A 23,240-nucleotide genomic window follows, 5' to 3' on the forward strand; every position below is an offset into this window, starting at 1 on the left:
CAAGAGCAGCAGGTGCATGGGAATATCACCACTTGCAAGTTCCCGTCCAAGTCACACACCATCCTGACTTGGAACTATATCGCCGTTCCTACACTGTCGCTGGGTCAAAATCCTGGAACTCCCTTCCTCACAGCACTGTGGATGTACCTACCTCACATGGACTGCAGCGGTTCAAGGCAGCTCACCACCACCTTCTCAAGGGAAATTAGGGATGGGCAATAAATGCTGGCATAGCCAGTGATGCCCACATCCCATAGATGAATTTTAAAAAAGCATTTGCAGGTCACAGGACAAGTGGAGAAGGCTGTAAAAATGACATTTGGGATTCGTGGCCTCAGAGGCAGCAATCGCAAAAGTAAGGAAGTTATGCTAAACCTTCTGTTACGACCAGGTGAGAAATGTGTCTTGGGGGTCTTTTGCTGTCTTTACCTGGTCTTAGTGTAACAGGGTTTAATTTTAAACACACTGTTCTGAGCTCCACCTTTTGTGAATCCTTGTTCACAGTTTTCTGTTTTATAAGATAAAGAAACCAATTCACACAGGCTTTCTGAGGTTTAAAGAAGATTAAATTTTATTAAAACTTAAACTCTAATACGGTTGACACCTGCCAATGCTAGCATGCACACGTGATATTCGCATGCAGATATAACAGAAAAGAGGAAAATATAGTAGAAAGGAGTTTGAGGCAATATCTTGTTACGGTGCTTTGAGCTTACTGTAGTCCTTTTGTGAGTAGTCTTCTTAAAACCTTGTTCATATAGGAAACTTTTCTCTCTTTGGGTTTCACATGTTTTCACAAGATTCAGTTCCGTGGGAATGAGATGGTAGCAGGCAGGAGAGAGGTCTTCTTGCTTCAGTTCCAGGAGAGATCTTTTCCCACGAGCACATGGCTTTGTCTGAATTCAAATCTTTTTTTGGAAGTTCAAATTCTCTGCAACAGCCAGTTAGTCATGTGACTAAAACTGGTCTGACCACCACTTCTGTGTTTTGGGGAAGCAACGACTGGGTCCCCATTGTTCCAAAACTGCTGGTACCATGCAAATGTCCTTTTAGGGCTTGCAATTTTAAGTTTTGATGTCCATGTGGCAAAATAATGTGTGCCTCAGTCTTGGTAGGTGGGGTGGGGGGGGTTTGCCTGACACTTCATTATAAGTTCTGGTTAGGCCCCAGCTGAAGTATTGTGTCCAATTCTGAGCAGCACGCTTCAAAGAGAGTGCAGAGGAGATTTACTAGAAAGGTACGTTGGATGAAAGACTTTAATGACATTGAAAGACTGGAGAAACTGGGGTTGTTCTCCTTAAGCAGAGAAGATTAAGGAGAGATTTGATAGAAGTGTTCAACATCTTAAAAGTTTTGATAGAGTAAAAAAGGAGAAATTGTTTCCAGTGGCAGAAGGTCTAACCAGAGGATAGAGATTTAATGTAGTTGGCAGAAGAACCAGAGGTGACATGGGTTAAAAAAAATTAGACAGAGTTACGATCTGGAATGCATTGCCTGAAAATGTGGTGGAAGCAGGTTCAACAAGTTCCTAGAGGGAATTGGATAAATACTTGAAGTGCAAAAAATGCAGGACAATGGGAAAAGAACAGGTGAGTGGAACTAATTGGAAAGCTCTTTCAAAGAGCTAGCACAGGCATGATGGACCGGACAGCTTCTTCTGTACTACATCATTCTATGATTCCAATTGTAATTAAATGAGAGCCTGGAAAACACGGCTATCAGTGTAGTCAATGAGCTAAGGACATGTGGCCTAATGAGTTCGACCTTCCCCTTGAATCCGAAGGTCCTCTATGTAATTTGTTTTTAGCCCGACCAGTCCTTAGTTAATATTGGTATTTGATGCTGGACCTGATGTCTGTTAACTGACCTTTATAATGTAAAAAATTAACTAGAAAATTAAACAATTCTGGAACAAATGATACCTATAAACATATTTAATTCATGATAGAAATGCCTCAACAATCTCTCCTAACCACCTCCCCACACATCAGGCCTCCTCCTCTTTCAGAGGCTTTTTTATGCTTTATTCTCAAAGCTTGTTGTCTGTGCCTAGGCCTTTCCTGCCTATATACCTCAAGCCTCTCTAGGCGTGATGTGAATGCTCCTCCATGCTTCTTTTGCCTATAGGTAGGCCACTATTGACTCACTGTGCAGATGCACAATGCCAATCGAGAGCACATTTTCACTTCAGCCCCAAACTTTACCATTCTACTCCACTCCCAAGTCCTCCATCTCATGCCCACACTCTCTCCCAGCCTCTTCCTTCAATTTCTCTGATCTGCATGTGTTTCACCAAATCCAGGACAGCCTGTTCACACCTTGCGTGGCCCAGTGCAAGCCTGCTACTGAGTTGTTGTTGTACCCTGGGCTTTTAGAACAGCATGATCTAAGAATTCACATTAGTAAAGGAGCATGTGCCATTGACATTGGGAGAAGTAGGAGATGAGGAGAAAATTAAGCAATGATAATGGACAAGATAGAAAATTGTACACAACTGAAGATGCACACAGAGTAAAAGTCTTTGACAGCCATTTGAGAGTAAAAGAGTGGAGGTAAACGAAAAATAGAAAGAATTAGATGGTGGGAAAGAAGAATTATTTTGTTCATCAGCAATGCCACAGGAAATTACCTTGCATAACACACTTACTATACTGTAGCTTACTACTGGGTATAATGTAATGCATTGGGTACAACAGTCATTATAAAGTGCCATCCTCTAACTCACCATGAATAATGCTGTGGGAGAGTTATAAAATTAAGAAAGGATCCCAAGACTAATGAGCTACCCTGCTCAATCTTTTGAAAAGTTCCCACTTCTGCTTTTTTAATTTTATGAACCCTTCACCATTTACTTTACCTCCTATTCTGTGCCTCCTTACATTAACCATGAATCACTGATGTGGAAGCTTTATCAAAAGTTTCTGAAAATTCAAAAATATATATTCCCCATTCACAATCAGCAATACCTGTGAAAAACACCAGGTTAAAAACCTTTGTTTCCTGAACTGGATTTTTCTTTAACAAATTATACTTTAAATGCTCATTCAATCTCGGAATAATGTCAAACAATCTTACTTCCTGTGACTGAAGTTTACTGCTCTATAGTTTCCAGTAATGTTGCTCTACTTTTAAAATTAATTGTTAGTCCCTTTCCAATACTCAAGAATCTCCCCCAATTTTAATAAATTTACAAAATTATCAGTTAAAGCTTCACTAATTTCAATCTCCATCTCCTCTAGAACCATAGAAAAGTTATGGCACAGAAGGCAGCCATTCAGCCCATCGTGTCTGCGCCGACTGAAAAAAAACTAGCCACCCAATCTAGGCCCATCTTCCAGCACCTGGTCTGTAGCCTTGCAGGTTACAGCACTTCAGGTGCATTTCCAGGTACCTTTTAAATGAGCTGAGGGTTTCTGCGTCCACCACCGAACTGGGCAGTGAATTCCAGACACCCACCACCCTCTGGGTGAAAAAGTTTTTCCTCATGTCCTCTCTAATCCTCCTACCAATTACCTTAAATCTGTGCCCCCTGTTAATTGACCTCTCTGCTAGGGGAAACAGGTCCTTCCTGTCTACTCTATCTAGGCCTCTCATAATTTTGTGCACCTCAATTAAGTCACCCCTCAACCTCCTCTGTTCTAAGGAAAACAACCCTAGCCTCTCCAATCTTTCCTCATAGCTGCAATTTTCAAGCCCTGGCAACATTCTTGTAAATCTCCTCTGCACTCTCTTCAGAGCAATTATGTCCTTCCTGTAATGTGGTGACCAGAACTGTACACAATACTCCAGCTGTGGCCAAACCAGTGTTTTATAGAGTTATACCTCGGCCAATAAAGGAAAACATTCAATATACCTTCTTCACCACTCTATCTACCTGTCCTGCCACCTTCAGGAACCTGTGGACATGCACTCCAAGGCCTCTCACTTTTTCTACCCCCTTATCAATATCCTCCTGTTTATTGTGTATTCCCTCACTTTGTTTGCCCTCCCCAAATGCATTACCTCACTTCTCCAGATTGAATTACATTTGCCACTTTTCTGCCCACTCAACCAAACCACTGTAATTTCCCAATCATACCTCCCACATTCAAGTCCAAATCATTTATACCACAAACAGCAAGGGACCCTAACACTGAGTCCTGTGGAACCCCACTGGAAACTGCTTTCCATACGCAAAAACATCTGTTGGCCACTATCCTTTGTTTCCTGTCACTGAACCAATTTTGGATCCAACTTGCCACATTCTTCTGTATCCCATGGGCTTTTATACTTCTGACCTATCTGCCATGTGGGATCTGGTCAAATGCCTTATTAAAATCCATGTAGACCACATCCACTGCACTACCCTCATCTATCCTCCTTGTTACTTTCTCAAAAAAGTCAATCAAGTTATTAAGACATGACCTTCCCTTAACAAATCCATGCTGACTATCCCTGATTAATCTGTGCCTTTCTAAGTGACAGTTTATCCTATCTCTCAGAATTGATTCTAATAATTTACCCACCACCGAGGTCAGACTGACCGGCCTATAATTAAAGACTTCTGGGTACGAGGTATCTGGACCAGGTTTACTACTATTAACCCTTTTGATAACCACATTTACACATTATTTGCACCGTGTCACTGAGTCATTAAACAGAGTCACCAGAATAAGCCACAAACAAAACAGGATCACTAGAGTGAATCTTACACATAGTTAAACATGATCACTAGGGTTAGACACACACACGTGTAAACAAGGCGAAGCATGAGTTCACAGTTACATGCACAATACTTAGGATCACTACAAAAATGTCTGGTCACACAAAGAATGGTCACCTGAAGAACTATTGCAGGCCCTAGCAATATAGGAACAGCTAACAGACAGGATGGTTTTAAAGAGAAGCACACTGCACAGATAAGAGATAGTTTAATTATTGGCTGAATTTTATTGCTTTAGTAATCTTTTAGATTGAAATATACACCAATATATAAAGCTGCTCAATTCACAGGTGTCCAATTCTGCTGTTTGACATACAAAAAAAAAATTCAGGACACTCACAGCCTTAAAAAAAAAAGTCAGATTGAATTGTCTGGATTAATTAAATAGAGTCACTCAAAGAGAGAACACAATTTACAAATGTGTTAGATAAAACAGTAAGTTGTGCATTTAAGAGAAAGAATTGGGAAGGAGGTTGCAACGAATGTAAAGCAAGAGAATCAACTCTACAGTACACCTCTGAAAATTATTGCAGGATCAAAAAGACATGAGATTCTCTTAATTGCATCACATTTTCCATGGGAGATGTTGGTTGGAATGCTGTATCCTATGGATACATGTCTCTCACACAATGACTTATGTAGAATGAAAAGGTAAGAGTGCTCAATGGGCCTAATTGCACCTATGAATATTACTCACCCAGGATAAATCTACTGGCTTCTATGTCCATTGAGAATTTTCAGGATTTTACATTAAGCTGCAGCACCAATAATTAAGGTGTTTATGATTGTCATAGTCTGGGGTGGGGTGAAGATACTCTCCCTAGCTTTATTTATTACAAAACTATGATAGCTTGATTAGCCACACAAGAAAAAAATCCCCTCCAGTCTGTAATTATACTGCCAATTCAATCAGCAGGCTGTCGCTGGCAAAAATAATCCTGTATGATTCCAGCCACCACAATCTGTCAGTGCAGCCCCTTTCTTGCTTTGACACCCAGTTTCTGTCTCTTCAAAAGGACCAGATTATTTTTATATTACCATTTGTTGTGCCTTGCTACTGAATTAAATTCTCTTCCATTTTGATTGAAAATGTTTGATATGTCACTTCATTCTGTCAATCTCAGTTTATTTTTCAGGGGTGTGTGGGGATGGTTCAGTTCATAGGTGCATTGGCAGTGTTGTACAGATCATAAGTTCATGAGTTCAATTCCAGGTCTGTGCTGAATTAGTTAAACTCAGCTGAGGGGGGACTCTACAATTGGACTTTGCTGGGAGGAAATCATTACCATTATCCAGCAATTGCTGATGTGAAGTGCATACGTAAACATGAGACTGTCCCTTGCTTTATTAAATAATATTTTATTTTCTTTAAAAGATGGCACACTGTGGTGAGCCTGTCCACCCAGTTGGCTGGACCCTATTTTAAGTCCCAGTAGCCATCAGTATATGCAGCCAGAGATACCAAGTGTAATGAATGTATTTAGGCGAACCTAAGGCTGAGTACTCCCATATGATGCCCAGACTTGCAGGGTAGTTCCTGTACTGCTAGTTTCCAACCTCAGACAAGTTAATGGGATAGATAGCGCACAAGTACTTGTCCACTGACTCCGTTAGATAGGGAGCATCACCTGGAAAAAAAAGTGCAGGGAAGAAATACAACCTCCTCACAAAAAAGGAAAGGGAAAAATCAACACAGACAAGAAGCAATGAAGTGCAGAGGGTTAAATTTGGCGAAACTATTTAGGTCCGGGTCTATATCACTTAGCCAATGTGCTGACAAAGCCAATGGTAATAGTGGGGTTGCAGTAATAAACCAATGCCTTTTCTTGATTGACAGCAAGATTCAACATAGCTTGCAGTTTATCGTTAACACAATTACACATTACATTTGTGTTCAGTTACCAGATTTTAACAAAGGCAACAGTCGGGCCTCAGCACCCCTGGGTTAAGGGGGGTGGGGGAGAAACATTAATCTAAATTCATAGAATGATACAGCAAATACGAGGCCTTTTGGCCTATCATGCCTGTGCCATCTCTTTGAAAGAGCTATCCAATAGGGCATTAGCACCTGCTGGAAAGCATACCTGATGTCAGATTAAGACAGGATCAGTTGTGGCTGTGACGTCATCAGAAGGTTAAAATAGGCTGCTGACGCTCAGACTCACATGTAGAATGGCATACTGGAAGGCTAAAAGCTGTACTTAGGAACTGTATGCAAGTACAAGTCAGAGCCTTGAGTGTCTGGTGTTAGAGCAGAAAGAGGTGGGAAAAGGCAGGAAGAAAACCATCAGGCTTTATTTTCCACTTGCAATGAAAAACAGAAAACAGCTCAAATGCTTAGATTAGCATTTGAAAGGAAAACACAGGTTAACGTTTTAGGTGAAACCTTTCAACAATGTTCTTCCCTCCCCAGAAAATACATCTCTTTCACCAAACAAAAATTATGTCATGGTCAAAAAAGTATGTCCAGCAATAGGATGAGGCAACAGATAAATACTTAGATATTAAAGAACTGTGATAGGGATTAGAAGAACATTTTAAGTTATTTGCCATCTTTTCCATATTAAATATTACACTACATATGAAAAGCAAAACTGTCTTGGGGAGTGTGGTGAAAGTTGAATCTTTTCTATTAATCCACTATTATAAAATATATAGAAACAAGACTGGAAGTACTGGTATTCAACAACTATTCAACATCCCCCATTAAAATAAAACATAATATAAATTTAACAAACTCTACCAGCAAAGATTGGCTAAGGGCAGGGTACTGAGAAGCAGCAGAAACTAAAGGTATTAATACATAGGGAATTCCGTTTCTCTTACCTTCCAGAAGCAAACAACTTAAAATATAACATGTAACTCGCCAAACCCAGAATTCTGCACTCAACTGAATTTATAAAATTCAGCTGGTAGTTAAAATACTATTTTTAAAAAGTCAACATTTCTCCACGTTCCTTCATTTCAGCAGCATTTGAACTCATTTGTGCATGTTGTAAACAAAAGATTACAGGTATAGCTTTTTTACATGCTCCTCATATTGTTTCATTGAACTGCAAAGTCAAGTTCAAGATAGCTTTAAATAGAAAAGTAGGCAACCACAACAGCTCAAGTATGAAGCCTGCACACAGAAAAATGAAACTGGCAGATTTAAGGAGTGTTTCTCAATAAATCTTTCCAAACTGTAGCATCCGAGTTGGCAGCAGTCTGAGATGGGCTGACTTAAGTTGGAAACGATTACTGCACTAGACATGTGCATAAGCTCCCTGTCACAGAGTAGCAGGGGCACTCCTGCAACTTCTTCAGGCCTAGAGCTTCCCACCTCAGCTCATCGGTGAATGATGCAAGGGGAAAAAGCAAGTCAACCTATGCCACATTTGCAAAGCTCCCAGCATTCAGCCAAAAAGCAGCATTGATAAAGTTTGAGAATAGGTTGAGATCGTTTCAGCCACAAGACCTTTAATCATTTGCTTTACCATATAAAATGTTAACGAGGTTGCTTGACTGCTCCCACAACTGGCAAAAAAAGAAAATAAATGCAAGGGCGACAGATAAAGTTTAACCATTTAATTTACCTACCTTCATAAAGTGATAATAGGTGAAAGGGCAGAATGTTTTAATTTGGACAGTCTCTCTAAAGCAGTTGTATATATTGTAAGTTTTTAGTTCAAAAGGAAGTTTAGAATGTGTGCAGCACTCAACCACTGTACTAATCAAATGTGCAGTTAAGAATATTAAAATCAGATAATTTTGATATTCTTGGCTGGTTTCCAATTTCAGGATATAAGGTCTGTGGAGTCATTGACAATTCAGTTGAAATTTGGAGCTTTTAAAAAAAACCTGCATAAATAGCTTCTGTAGAATTCTGTTCAGATGGTGCCTTTGCAGGCATTTGCCTCAAATAATTGGCATACATTAAGGACAAACATGTAAAGTCAAGCCACACAGAACCACAGTGTGTTCCAACCTAACTGGTGCAATGTAAATCCACACCCATGATTCTGCACACAATAGGCTCCCAATCTTTGCTGAGCCAGGAGAGGCCAAGCACTTACTCTCAGGGAGGGAGGGGTACAATGGGTAAATATCCCTGGGTCTAGTTGATCACACAGTAACACTGAGTGCAGGTGGATCAGGCAGAGCAAAAACAGTATAGAGGAAGTACAAACTCAGGTTTAAGAAAAAGACTGTGAGCTAACTTCAATTCTACCTAAAAGAAACAGGAGGCTCGTGCAATTACATCAATTTTGTTTTAACAGATCCAATCATTTTAAAATGAAATTGCCAGATGTCTTGAAACCTTATATTTTAAGATTCTAAAAGCTGCACCAGACTTTATAATACAACACTTCCTAGGCCATTGAGAAAGTTAACAATAGAGTGAAAAGCACATCACCGGACTGCCTGTAGTACTTCCAACTCCATAACAATTATGGTCACAAACACTGACTCCCCCAGTTGTTCCAGTATTATAAACAGAAACAATAGCCAATGGTGACACCCTGTTTATGCAATGATTAGATCAAGCTCAACAGAACTTACAGCATGTCTTGTGCATTATACAGTGGCTCAAGTTGTTTAAATTTCATATATAGGCAATCAAGGGGATGTCACCTCTATCATTTCCCGTCAACAGTAACATCAAATGCAACCTCAGTTCAATACCATGCAAAATGATGTGGTGCTGCTGCTGACAGTTTTACTTCTACGAGCCAATATCTGTATTTAAAAAAAAACTAAAACAAAGTTATTTATTGCATTTATACCATTTCATCAACAGTATACCTAACTTGTATTTGTTTGGTCAAACTGACAAAGTTCACATTTTGCCACCTAATGTCAGTATTAAACGTGCCCAGGTCAGATATAACACTGTTTGACTGGCCAGAAAACTCCCTAGACACTTTCAGTAATGGTTCTTATCCCCAACTTCAGATGCGAACCCATGATAAACCAGACATTTCCATTCCATGTCATTAAGGCCTCAGAGTACAAGCACGAATTTAGTTGAAACAAAATCCAAGCTCATCTTGTAAAGGGCCCTCACAGACAGCAGAAAAGTGATCATAATCTGGGCTGAACCTGCACCCAGGCCTTGAAGGTGAAAGGACTATGTGTCAACCTAGTGTGCCATTTAATCATAGAATGATACAGAAGGAGGTAATTTAGCCCGTCATGCATGTGCCAGCTCTTTGAAAGAGCTACACAATTAGTCCCATTCCCTTGCTTTCTCTAAAGCTCTGCAACTTTTTCCACTTCAAGTATTTATCCAGTTCCCTTTTGAAAGTTATGGTTGAATTGACTTCCACCACCCTTTGAGGGAGTGCATTCCAGATCATAATAACAAGCTGCATCATTTTTTTCCTTCCTTATTTCGACTCTGGTTCTTTTGACAATTACCTTAAATATGTGTCCTCAAGTTATTGACACTTTTGCCACTGGAAGTAGCTTCTCCTCATTTATTCTATCAAAACCCTTCATGATTTTGAACACCTCTATCAAATCACCCCTTGACCTTCTCTGCTCTAAGGAGAACAACCCCAGTTTCTCTAGTCTCTACGATCCCAAATAATCCCCATGCATTTAAAAAAAGTGTATTTATAAAAATACAAATTTAAAATAGTGCTGACACACATGACTTTCACTGATCTACAAGTCTTATGGGTCACACTCAATTTCTTCCCTCACTCCCTTCTCCTCCTAGTTCCCCTCCCCACTTTCTAAAAGTGCCAACTTGATGCTGGGATACAGTTGATGAGGACCAGATGCCCTTTAGCAGTTTGTCAAAAAGGGTATTCTCCACACAAGCCTAGGCCATGATTGTTGGCAGGTTATTTTATTATCCAGAGTGCATCAAAGGTATGTTCAACTTCAGTCTCACTCAACACCTACATACATTTTCTTTGAGGGACCACCAGCTACAAATGAGGAATGGGTTGATATTTTTCTCCTTCCTAGCTTGGAATACTAAGGGCAATTGTAGCTTTTGTAATGCCACACAGGCGAGTTTAGCAAACCCAGCACAGATCAATAAGAAAACTGGAGACCATTTTAGTCTGTATGGTTCAATAGCATATTACATGTTCAACCACTGGGGGAGCATGTGATACAGCTTTGCATGTAGCTGGTTCTGGATTATTTTACTGAAAGTTTTTTGACAAATTAATGTTGCTGCAACATCATTAAGAAACCTTCAGCAGAGTGGGTGGTGTTAACAAGATACTCATAATACTAAGGGATCAGTGCAACAAAAATGCCAGCCTTCTGTTGTTTAGTACGAGTGTGCCTCATGAAATTCAGGCTCGCCTATCAATGTACACTCTCAGAATAACAACTGTTTTAATACATTCGATTTTCTCTTCCCTCAGTCCTGTCTTCAGCAGCTGTGAAGACAAATGGAAAGGATATTTTTGTATGTTAGATGCTAACGCACTTTTCCTTGTTTGACAAAGAGGCAATGAACACACTGTAAAATGAGAGACACGACATCCTGGTTTTGACTAGACTGTCTGGAGATTTTTCACCCCCACAGCCTGCTCACAGCTACCAGGCGTATGCTGTATCGAGCATGGAAACAAGACTATCAGTAATGAGGTGTGGATAAGCGGTTCACAGACACTGTTCAAACAGAACAAAATTTGACAGGAAAGCACCTTAAAAGCAAAAAAAAAAACGGCCCAAATTAACCTGATAAAACAGGGTCAAAAAGAGAATTACGAAACAAGGGAATGGATGAGGAGTCAGATCCACAAAGGAGAATATACTCTTTCACAATTCCTGAAAGAGTTCTGCTTATACAACACAAATTTTATACAAATTAAAAAAACACTAAAATTGAAATGTTGAATAAATTATGATGGAACATATGATACTTATCATATACAGTCTGTACACTCATATGTGTTGTATAAGCTGCAGTCAAAATCTCAGTACCTGCACAGGTACTATATTTGCTATCGAACACACAGTCTAACCTTTCATTTGACTTTTCAGCAACTAGTAGCAATGGTGCTGGGTGCATCATGCACTGAACTACATAAGTGAAACGCCCAACAGATTCTAAAAGTATTGCTGCCAAGTCTGAGAGAGGCCTCTGACTCTGGATTTATGTACATAATTTATTAACTTTTTTTGTTCTAAAAACCTTTTATTTTAAACTCTTTTGTTGCAAAGTCCTTCATGCTCTCTGGTAAATGTTCTGGATCAGCTGATGTATCTGATAGGGTCCTTGGAGCAGATGGTAATAGTAACGGGGGTATTGCGGCATTGCCGAGCAGTTCTTCACTGGTCTGTTTCCCCCTTTCCTCCTTTGTCTCAAATAACTAGATTTTCAGGCTTCTAACCGTGTCCAGTCTCTTTCTCAGTAGCTCTCCAATCTCCTGAAGGGAACGCTGGTAGCTGCTTTGTATTTTACCTCGCACCGTCCGGGAGAACTTCTGCTCATCCTGAAAGCAGCAACAAAAAGTGTTTTATTATTTTCAGTTGCCAGCATTCATCAGTTATGAACAATAATCCACTGTTTACTGACATGAGTGACTCCAAACCAGCAAATAAGCACAACCCCAGAAACTGCATAGATCTTAAACTATCTATACATAGATGAAAAAAAAAAAATCTATTTTTCTTCTGGGTTTTTTTGTTGTCAAGTAAAAGATACCACTGTTGGGGAAATGGAACACTTTCCATTTTAGGCACTAGTGTCAGTGTTAATTACTCCTGGTCAGTTATAGCACCATTATATGAATAAATCTCGCTCTGCTCTGACCTCAATCTTTGGCCTCAACCCCCGACTGCGCTCATGATAATTTTGCTCTTCAGCTATCCTGTGCCTTTATCAATTAGAATGCTAAATTTGAGTACCAGCCTGACTCAGTAGTAGCATTCACTGAGTCAGAAGGTTGAGGGTTCAAGCCCCATTCCAGGACTAGAACATACAAGTATTTAATTGCAGTAGAGAGAATGCTGCATTGTCGAAGGTGTCATATATCCCATTGGATGCAAGCTGTAATCCCTTAGTTATACTCAAAACAATACTCATCTACCCCACCGACTTTAAAGGGAGAATTAATTCTGAGGGAAATAATTTTAGTAGCTATAATGCAGTCATATAGGTGGGGGATGGGGGGTGCGCGGGGAATACCTTAGGACACACACAGCTTAAAAAAAATACTTAAGGATTTTTCAGTAGAGCCCAACAGGCACTATACACAGTGCTTGAGCATACTGTGGAAACACTTTAGTGACTTCAGCCAAGGCAATCTTTCAGGACCCAACTGCCTGCCAGTATTGGTGCAGGCACAACCAAATCATTTACTGCTACTTTCTCCTGTAAGACAATGTCATGAGTCATGAAATTACAAACTATTCTTTGTCTCACTCTACTTCCCTTATCATTGAACATCGCTCACTGTTTGTGCAAACAGTTACACAGAACAAAGTATAGTTTGATTGTCCAGTTAATACTTTGTCTTCTCTTGAAAATGAGATACCCACATCCAAACATCATTTTATTCTCCCTAAATTCTGGGGAGAGGCTTTAAATACACGTTTTTTAAAAAGTTTGAACTTAAGCAGGAGTGACTGATTTGCTTAGAATCTTTTGATTTAATGCAGTATGCTATTCTTCAATCAACTCAAACCACTCCAATCACAATTCCCACCAGTGACAGATATAACTACCTTGGCATTATACAAAATGCACTCCATACACAACCAGGTTTGGATAAACATCTACAATCGTACTGCTAAGTTTTCTCATTTTGTTTTGGTTATTTGGGTGACTCACACCCAACACCATGCTTAAGTCTCCAAGCCAAACAGCTTAAAATTACACAAAGCAGACTTCGTTTGTCAAATATGGAATGCACACTCTGTAGGGGCAAGTACACTAATTTTCAAGAATTCAGCCACAGCCTTACAACAATCAAGGCCTAGGGATCTCTAAGTATTAAAAGAATGCAACTGCCCAAAACAGTGCAGCTTTGCTTATGATGCTCATCCAGCTAGAACCAAGCTACTCTTGAAAGCAATAACTTGCAGAGCCACCTGGAGCTGGTTGGGAAGAATCCCAGTCCCCTAGTGAACATGACTACCCTTTCAGGTCCACCAATAATCTAGTCTGGCTGATCAATCATCAACATTGCATTGGAGAACTGCAGATCTGCCTGGCTCGTGAGTAAGAATGCCAGGTCTGCCACATTGCCAGGTATAGCTCGAGCCACCTTGATCCAGAAAGACCCTGCTCAGCCGAAAGAGGACCGTCACTGGCTACATACCAGACAGCTGACAGTCCCTCAGTCAGCAATACAGGAATTTTACTGCCCTGCAGCTGTACAGAGAAAGTTACAGGTGTTGTTCCTCAGTTTACTAGACAAACTTACCTTGATGTAAATTGCAGATCTAGTAGATAATTACCTGCATGACTGAAAATGAAAACACTTGTGGAATTTACATAAAAGACCTTTATTTAACCTCAACAACCACCATCTCTCAAACACAATAAATGACCGTCTTACTTTATTTATTTAGAGATACAGCACTGAAACAGGCCCTTCGGCCCACCGAGTCTGTGCCGACCAACAACCACCCATTTATACTAACCCTACAATAATCCCATATTCCCTACCACCTACCTACACTGGGTCAATTTACAATGGCCAATTTACCCATCACCTGCAAGTCTTTGGCTGTGGGAGGAAACCGGAGCACCCGGCGAAAACCCACGCAGTCACAGGGACAACTTGCAAACTCTGCACAGGCAGTACCCAGAATCGAACCCAGGTCCCTGGAGCTGTGAGGCTGCGGTGCTAACCACTGTGCCGCCTTACATACCTGAAGAGAGAATTTCAGTCTCATTTCAATGCATTATCCCACTTTGCCCTCAACCTCTATAGCATCTGACATGGTTGATCATACTGAGCATACATGGTTCCATTCCTACCTATCTAGACTTGACCTATCTAGACATCTTCCGTTCCCTGCACTGTCACCCCAATGGCTCAGTTCCAAGCACCTATTCTTGGCTTTCGTCTTTTCCTCATCCATACAATGCTCTGAGCACACCCGTGCAGTCAGCTTCCAAATGCATGCCAACGACACCCATCTCTCTTTCTCCACTACCTTTCACAACCACATGACACTTCTGTGCTGTGAGGTTGCTCATCGACATTAAGTCATGGATAAGACTTTTTAAAATTCTTTCATGGGATGTGGGCGTTGCTGGCAAGGCCAGCATTTGTTGCTCATCCTTAATTGCCCTGAAGAAGGTGGTGGTGAGCTCCCTTCTTGAACAGCTGCAGTCCCTCTGGTGCAGGTACACCCACAGTGCTGTTAGGAAGGGAATTCCAGGATTTTGATCCAATGACAGTGAAGGAATGGCGATATTGTTCCAAGTCAGGATGCTGTGTGACTTGGAGGGGAACTTGCAGGTGCTGGTGCTTCCGTGCGTCTGCTGTTGTTCATCAACTTCCTTCAGCCAAAAATGAAAACCTGGGGCCTTTGTTCTTGGTGCCTGCCACAAACTTCAGTCCTTTGCCACTCCTTCAGACTGAACAAGACCAAACCAAACCATTGCTCACAATCAAACGTAGTGGCAGAGTTTCAAACTTCACATCCTCTTGATGACTAAGACAGCTTATTTGCAACCTTTGCAGTATTACACAGTTGATTCCCTCCACCACTGAAACCCTTACCCATACTTTCCAGGCTTGCTAATTCCAACACGTTCCTAGATGATGATCCTTCATCCATGCTTTGTAGCCACCCAGGCCCGACTCTCTGGAAATCATATCCTAACTCACTCCAAAGCTCTCTCCAGTGTCTCTGTTCCTCTTACTATGACTTTGCAACGTACCTGAGGATGTTATGTATGTTAAAGGTACAAATTGCTGTTGCTAACAGAATAAAAAAGCCAATGATACAAGATACAATACATCTAAAACAAAAATACTCTATCTACATCTTTATCATTTTGCATCAACTCAGATAAGTAAGTGCTCCATTTAATTGAAGTACTTTCTTTGTTCTGCTGTCGCTTTAACGTTCCTGTTCCATGAGTCATAAAACAATCACAAGACTTAAAAGTGGAGCTTTGCTCCAAGTTCACAGTGACCTGCTTATCAGGAAGTTTAAAGATCATATCCCAGGTTTTTTATGTAACACTTGCTGCCATGTCAGTACAGTTGCATTTTTACAAACTTCCTAAGTAAATAGCTTACAAAAATCAGGGGAGAGAAAGTTCTTTTTTAAAAAAACCTCAAAACCTACCTTATAAGTGATAAGGTGATTGGTTGGTGAGTAATTGCTGTTAGGGAGTATCAGTAAATAGCTGAGTTTGTAACTAAAGTAAAGAGAAAGGTAAGGTCTACAGTTTTTTTTTTATATAGTAAGGATTGCTTTTTAGGGTATCAAGGTCCCAATAACCTCTGATTTTTGAGTAATACAAGGGTGTAAATTAAGAGCAAGTCATGTCAGGGCAGCTCGGCAGCGCTCCTCCTGTGCAATGTGGGAAGTCGGGATCACTTCCAGTGTCCAGGGTGAACATGTGTACAGGAAGTGTCTCCAGCTGCAGCTACTCAAAATCTGCATTTCGGATTTGGGAGGGTGGCTAGGGACACTGTGGAGCATCCACGAGGCTGATATCAACGTCGATAGTACGTCCAGGGAGGTAGTCACACCGCAGGTAAAGACAGCTCAGGCAGAAAGGAAATGGGTGACTGCCAGGCAAAGTAGAAGAACTAGGCAGGTAGTGCAAGAGTCCCCTGGGTCTATCTCCCTCTCCAACAGATTTTCCACTTTGAATACTGTTTGGGGAGATAGCTTCTCAGGGGAATGCAGCAAGAGACAAGTCTGTGGCACCATGGGTGGCTCAACTGCACAGGAGGGAGGAAAAAAAGAGTGGGAGAGCTATAGTGATAGGGAATTCTATTGTAAGGGGTACAGATAGGCTTTTCTTTGGCCGCAAATGTGACTCCAGGATGATATGTTGCCTCCCTGTTGCCAGGGTCAAGGATCTCATGGCGCGGCTGTAGGACATTCTGAAGGGGGAGGGTGAACAGTCAGAGGTCGTGGTTCACATTGGTACCGACGACATAGGTAGAAAGAGGGATGAGATCCTGTAACAAGAATTTAGGGAGCTAGGTAGCAGATTAAAAAGCAGGACCTCAAAAGGTTGTAATCTCTGGATTACTCCCGGTGCCATGTGCTAGTGAGTATAGAAATAGGAGGATAGAGTTGATGAATGCGTGGCTGAAGAGATGGTGCAAGAGGGAGGGCTTTAGTTTCCTGGATCACTGGGTTTGTTTCTGGGGAAAGTGGGACCTGTACAAGTTAGATGGGTTGCACCACACCCGGAACGGGACCAACATCCTTGCAGGGAGGTTTGCTAGTGCTATTGGGGAAGGTGGGGGGGGGGGGGGGGGGGGTGGTTTAAACTAATTTGGCAGGGGGGATGGGATACAGAATGGAGGTACAGTAGGGGGTGATGCACAGCCAAATAAAGAAGAGAAACTAAGTCAGTCTGGAAGGCAGAACAAATATAGACCTGTTAAGGCACAAGTGAATAATGCAAGGCTGGACTGCATCTATTTTAATGCAAGGAATCTTACAAGTAAGCAGATGAATTGAGGGCATTGATGGAGTTAATTACTGCAGTAAGGAGGGATGATATCTTAGAAGGTTCCTCAAATGAGGCCGTATGGGTAGAACTTAGAAACAAAAAGGGGGCAATAACTTTGCTGGTACTGTACTACAGGCTTCCAAACAGTCAGGGCGAGATAGAGGAGCAGATATGTAGGCAAATCTCAGAGAGGTGTAAAAATAATAGGGTAATAATAGGGGACTTCAAGTTTCCCAATATTAACTGGGATAGTCTTAGTGCAAAAGATTTAAAGGGAGCGGAATTCTTAAAGTGCATCCAGGAGAGCTTTTTAAGCCAGCATGTAGAAAGTCTTACAAGAGAAGGGGCGGTACTGGACCTAATCTTAGGGAATGAAGCCAGACAAGTGGTAGAAGTGGCAGTGGGGGAGCATTTCGGGGATAGTGACCATAACTCTAAGATTTAAGGTAGTAATGGAAAAGGACAAAGATAGAGCGGAAATTAAGGTTCTGAATTGGCGGAAGGCCGATTTCAATATGATAAAATAGGATCTGGCCAAAGTGGACTGGGAGTAGCTACTTGTAGGAAAGTCTACATCAGATCAGTGAAAGAAAGATAGTCAGCATGGCTTTGTCAGGGGGAGATCTTGTCTAACAAATTTGATTGAATTTTTCGAGGCGGTGACTAGGTGTGTAGTTGAGGGTAAAGCTGTTAATGTAGTCTACATGGACTTCAGTAAGACTTTTGATAAGGTCCCATATGGAAGATTGGTCAAGAAGGCAAGAGCCCATGGGATCCAGGGCAATTTGGCAAATTGGATCTAAAATTGGCTTAGTGGCAGGAGGCAGAGGGTAATGGTCAAGGGTTGTTTTTGCAATTAGAAGCCTGTGACCAGTGGTGTATCGCAGGGATCGGTGCTGGGACCCTTGTTGTTTTAGTGTACATAAATGATTTAGACGTGAATATAGGAGGTATGATCAGTAAGTTTGCAGATGACACAAAAATTGGTGGTATCGTAAATACTGAGGAGGAAAACCTTAGATTACAGGACAATATAGATGGGCTGGTAAGATGGGCAGAGCAGTGGCAAATTGAATTTAATCTTGAGAAGTGTGAGGTGATGCATTTTGGGAGGGCTAACAAAGACAAGGGAATATATAATGGATGGTAGGACCCTAGGAAGTACTGAGGGTCAGAGAGACCTTGGTGTTCTTGTCCATAGATCACTGAAGGTAGCAGCACAGGCAGATAAGGTGGTTAGGAGGGCATATGGGATACTTGCCTTCATTAGCCGAGGCAAGGAATATTAAGAGCAGCACAGTGGCGCAGTGGTTAGCACCGCAGCCTCACAGCTCCAGGGACCCGGGTTCGATTCTGGGTACTGCCTGTGCGGAGTTTGCAAGTTCTCCCTGTGACCGCGTGAGTTTTCGCCGGGTGCTCCAGTTTCCTCCCACTGCCAAAGACTTGCAGGTGATAGGTAAACTGGCAGTTGTAAATTGCCTCTAGTGTAGGTAGGTGGTAGGGAATATGGGATTACTGTAAGGTTTGTATAAATGGGTGGTTGTTGGTCGGCACAGACTCGGTGGGCCGAAGGGCCTGTTTCAGTGATGTATCTCTAAATTAAAAAAAATAAATAAAGAGCAGGGAGGTAATGATGGAACTGTATAAAACGCTAGTTAGGCCACAGCTGGAAGACTGTGTTCAATTCTGGTTGCCACACTATAGACAGGATGTGATTGCACTGGAGAGGGTGCAGAGGAGATTCACCAGGATGTTGCCTGGGCTGGTGCATTTCAGCTATGGAGACTGGATCAGCTAGGGTTGTTTTCCTTAGAGCAGAGAAGGCTGAAGGGGGACCTGATTGAGGGATACAAAATTATGAGGGGCATAGATAGGAAGAAACTTTTTCCCTTAACGGAGGTGGCAATAACCAGGGGGCATAGATTTAAGGTAAGGGGCAGGAGGTTTAGAGGGGATTTGAGGAAAAAACTTATTCACCCAGAGGGTGGTTGGAATCTGGAACACACTGCCTGAATGGGTGGTAGAGGCAGGAACCCTCACATCATTTAAGAAGTATTTAGATGAGCACTTGAAATGCCATAGCATGCAAGACTATGGGTCAAGTGCTGGAAAATGGGATTAGAATAGATAGGTGATTGATGGCCGACATGGACCCAATGGGCCAAAGGTCCTGTTTCTGTGCTGTATCTATGATCTAAACATCCTGTAAAACCAATAATGGGAAAATACCAGCATCAGTCTGGTCAGAAACTGGAGGTCCAAGTTTTATTTATAATGTCACAATATGTATGTAGAGGAATTAATGATCACAACATCTGTACTGTTTTTCTCCTCTATTCCTTTAGTCTCCTGATTTTAAGGCGTTGGCTTGTGGTGGGTATGGCTCCACAAATGTCCTCTGATACACTACTTCATTTGCTATTCCAGATGTATGATCCTAGGCAGGGAGTGCTGGCAGAATTCAACCTTGAGGGAACATACACATTGCAGCAGAATATGCGCAGAAAGGTGCATTTTCACCTACTCCCTTAGGGCAGGTCTCCTTTTTGTGTTATGAGGTTTGCAAGGCCAGATTCACAAATTATTTTCATCTTTTTGTGACGTATGGAACAATGCACTATGGTCAATCACAAAGTATGTCATTTGTGACTTTGATTAGAGCCGTTTCAGTGCTGTGGGAGGGAAAGAAGCCCAATTGGCAAGATTTAAACATGGAGTTTTGCAAAAGATGGGGCATGAATTTGGAAGACATTCAAAGACTAGGGAAAGGAAAGGGATTGGAGATGAAACTGTAGTTTCCAAGGACAGAAGGGACAAGGATTTTTTTCCCCCCTTGAGAGGAGAGTGAAGACTGAGATCCTGGGCAGGGAGTGGGAACAATGCTTAAGCAGAGGGAACCTTTTACAATATTAGTTAGCTCAAGAAAGGAAGGTGGATGGTCAGCAGTTTACTGGTACTAGGGACAAGAGGGCAGGAAGTGGGTTCATTGACAAGATGAGCTCAGAGGAGAGGGCACGAGGGTAGATAGAGAAGGACAATGGATGAGGGCAAAGGTAGGGGAAAACTGGAGTAAGGTTTACCTTCGTGGGCAAGGGGAAGGGAATGGATTCAGCAGCATAGCTAAATAGATGGTCTCAATCTTCGTGACAAAAGTCCAAAAACTCCTCGTTGTTGGATGGTACAGGGGTTAGGAGAGAGGAGGTTTAAAGAATTAGTTCATCGTGGAGAAAGTAACCCAGCAAGATCTTGGAGTAGCGGGCAGTTTTTGGAAGAGGACAGCGAGTCCTAGGAATGCTTGATGTAATTCAGCCAGATCTGGTAATGGATGGCTAAACCAGTTGTGAGCCAGGTCCGCACCCCCTTGGACTTGAGGGATTGAAGATGGGGGCACAATACTATGGGTAACAACCAGGCTGGGACAGATGAGGGCAAAGGTGCAGAGAGTTAGTGGTTGAGTAGATTGACTGCTGCAGAAATATTGCAGTGAATGGAGGACCGAAGGCTATGCAATTGGCAGCTTACAAGTGCCACTGTAAGTGACTTGGGGAATTTTCTTTTCCCAGGGATGGACACAGAAGTAGGGTTGGAAGGAGGTAGATGACGATGCGGGTGGTGAGAGATACGAAGTAGTAGTTAGATCATAGGGGTAGAAAAGCAATGTGAGATGACTAGGTTGAGGTGGTGTGAATATGGGTAGGTAACATTTTAAAGAGAACAGATTCTCTGCATCAGCATCCACAGCAGTAAAATACATCAATTTCTGTCAGTTCAATGATGGCCTTTACTAACAGATTCTACAGCAATTTCACAATCTGACAAATAGAATTACACAGATTATTAAATAAGAAAAACAACTGTCAAAATGTTTTTAGTGGGAAATCAAAAAGGAAATAATAATTACAGGAACATAGAAAGAAATACTGTGGATGCTGGAAACAATAGGTCAGCTTTCCCAAGAGAAGCTACCTCGGCTGCTGGCATTGCTTTCTTTCCTCCCATCGCTTCCCAAAACAGTGACTGAAAAGAAATTATCAATGTTTGAGGGTAAATGTTGAACACAAAGGGCCCCTTTTACTAGGTGATTAATATTTTTATACTCTTTACTGTTCAGAGAAATTTTCATTTTAAATTCCTTATATTCTCAGGGAAATCCAACATTCTGGGCTGGAAGATCAGCAGAGAGCTGCTCAGCTGTCAACAGCCAAGGAGTTGCCAACCTTGCTGGTGAATACTCTGTTGGTTCAGTGGGGACTCGCAGCCTTCCCGGTCCTGAATGTTTATCCACAACAGCGATAATATCAAAAATCAGTACTAAGTGCACAGCAATACCCAGCTAGAACTGTGTTTTTAAAGATACAACTGATTTTCCGCAACAGCCTCTATAAAAGAAAAAGGATTCCAATTCCTGCCTTTGCAATGTTGCCCTTCATCCTCAGACTCTGCAGCAATTTCATTACCTGAAATGTTGGCTATTCGCAAGGTGCAGGGGAAGTAATTAAAATTTGATTCCACGTTTGTTCCATCATCACTTCCATTTGCCTTGCACCCTCATTCCTTTTGCCTTTTAATCACTCCTGCTCTCCACTTTTCCCTGGTTCTGTATTTATTTAAAAGCTGTTCAGTGCCAGCACCTTACAGTTCATCGACCCAAAACATTAACTCCATTTCTCTCTTTACAATGCTGCTTGATCTGCTGCACACTTCCTGTTTTTATTTCAGAATTCCAGCAGCCGCAGTATTTTGTTTGTTATGAAAATGAAGATTGCTTCAATCAACTAGGAAGATCTGGGGAAAGGTGAAAAAAAAAAAGCCTCTTTCCCTTCGGTAATGCTGACTTTCAAGTTACAGATCCTAAGGGAGATACACAACTTCAGTCTCAAGTTAATTTGGGGAAATTTTTCACTTTGAACAGATGGGTTTTGCTACACTATTGCAATCAATTTCTAAGTTTACCAGAGATGTAAAATACATTACAATGGAAGTTCTATTCACTTCATATTTTATTAAGGGAACTGCTGTTTATACAATGTATTGATCACCAGCTTACGCTGTAAAGCAATCACCTCACATACAAATGGAAGTTATTTAATGAGTACTTAAAAAGCCACTGAAAGTTTAATTTAAAGACAATTCTACACTCTTAGCACGAAATGTAACCATAGTAACTTGCATCGAGTAAGTGTCTATATAGTAAGTGTAGTGTTTCACATTATTTCATGTAAAGAAACTTATGGTTTCCCTCTACGGTAAAATAAATAGGATATTTAACAATTTTCTATGAGAAACTTAGTGAAAGTAGATATTCTAATTCCATGTTACAGTACTTAATTAAAATATACCTATTTTTCTGTACTGTAGTAGAATCGTTTGTGATTTGTTACGGACAGGTGGAAAGGGGTGTGGGTGGTTCCCACTGTTCACCTCCCAACTGACCGCAATCGTGCTTTGTTAAAAATGTTGTGTTAGCCCTGAGGGTCTTTCGGGTCAAATAAACAGACAAATGACAGGTTTTCTCGTAGGTGAAAAAAGGTTAACTATTTATTTTTACACAACTCCCAAAATGGTCGCAATCTCACTCACACAAACACATACACAATAGATAGATAGAGAGAATAGGATAAGTAGTTTCAAGTCCAGAGTGAGCTAAGTGTTTGTGGTTTACAGTAAAGCTGTTGAATGTTAAGAGGGCAGTCTCTTTTAAAGGTGCAGGCCTGAATGTTTGTAGTCTTGAACTTGTTGAGGTGTTGCAGAGTTCTAGTGGTTACAAATCAACCCAAAGCTGGTGGTATGGATTTTGTTACCTTTACAGATGGTGAGGCTTAAAGTCACTTTGTGATGTCTCTGCTGTGGTGGTTGTTCAGTTATTTTTCAGCAAGTTTCTTGCTTGGCAGGATCACTCTTCACAGTCTCTGGCTGGACTGC

General features: G+C 41.3%; 1 protein-coding gene across 2 annotated transcripts in view; it reads right to left on the reverse strand.

Annotated features, from left to right (window-relative positions):
* Nucleotides 1-21: 21 nt before the first annotated feature.
* Nucleotides 22-23,240, reverse strand: part of naa25 (N-alpha-acetyltransferase 25, NatB auxiliary subunit) — a 128,633-nt gene continuing 105,414 nt past the window's right edge. The window contains exon 24 of one of the 2 annotated variants that reach the window (XM_068054816.1): nt 22-12,147. In XM_068054816.1, the coding sequence (XP_067910917.1) occupies nt 12,025-12,147 (123 nt within the window). In that variant the 3' untranslated portion in view covers nt 22-12,024. The remainder of the gene's footprint in view (nt 12,148-23,240) is intronic. The other variant, XM_068054817.1, reaches the window with a different exon arrangement.

The sequence above is a fragment of the Heterodontus francisci genome, chromosome 23 (genome assembly GCF_036365525.1).
Source record: "Heterodontus francisci isolate sHetFra1 chromosome 23, sHetFra1.hap1, whole genome shotgun sequence".
In the NCBI taxonomy this organism is placed as follows: domain Eukaryota; kingdom Metazoa; phylum Chordata; class Chondrichthyes; order Heterodontiformes; family Heterodontidae; genus Heterodontus; species Heterodontus francisci.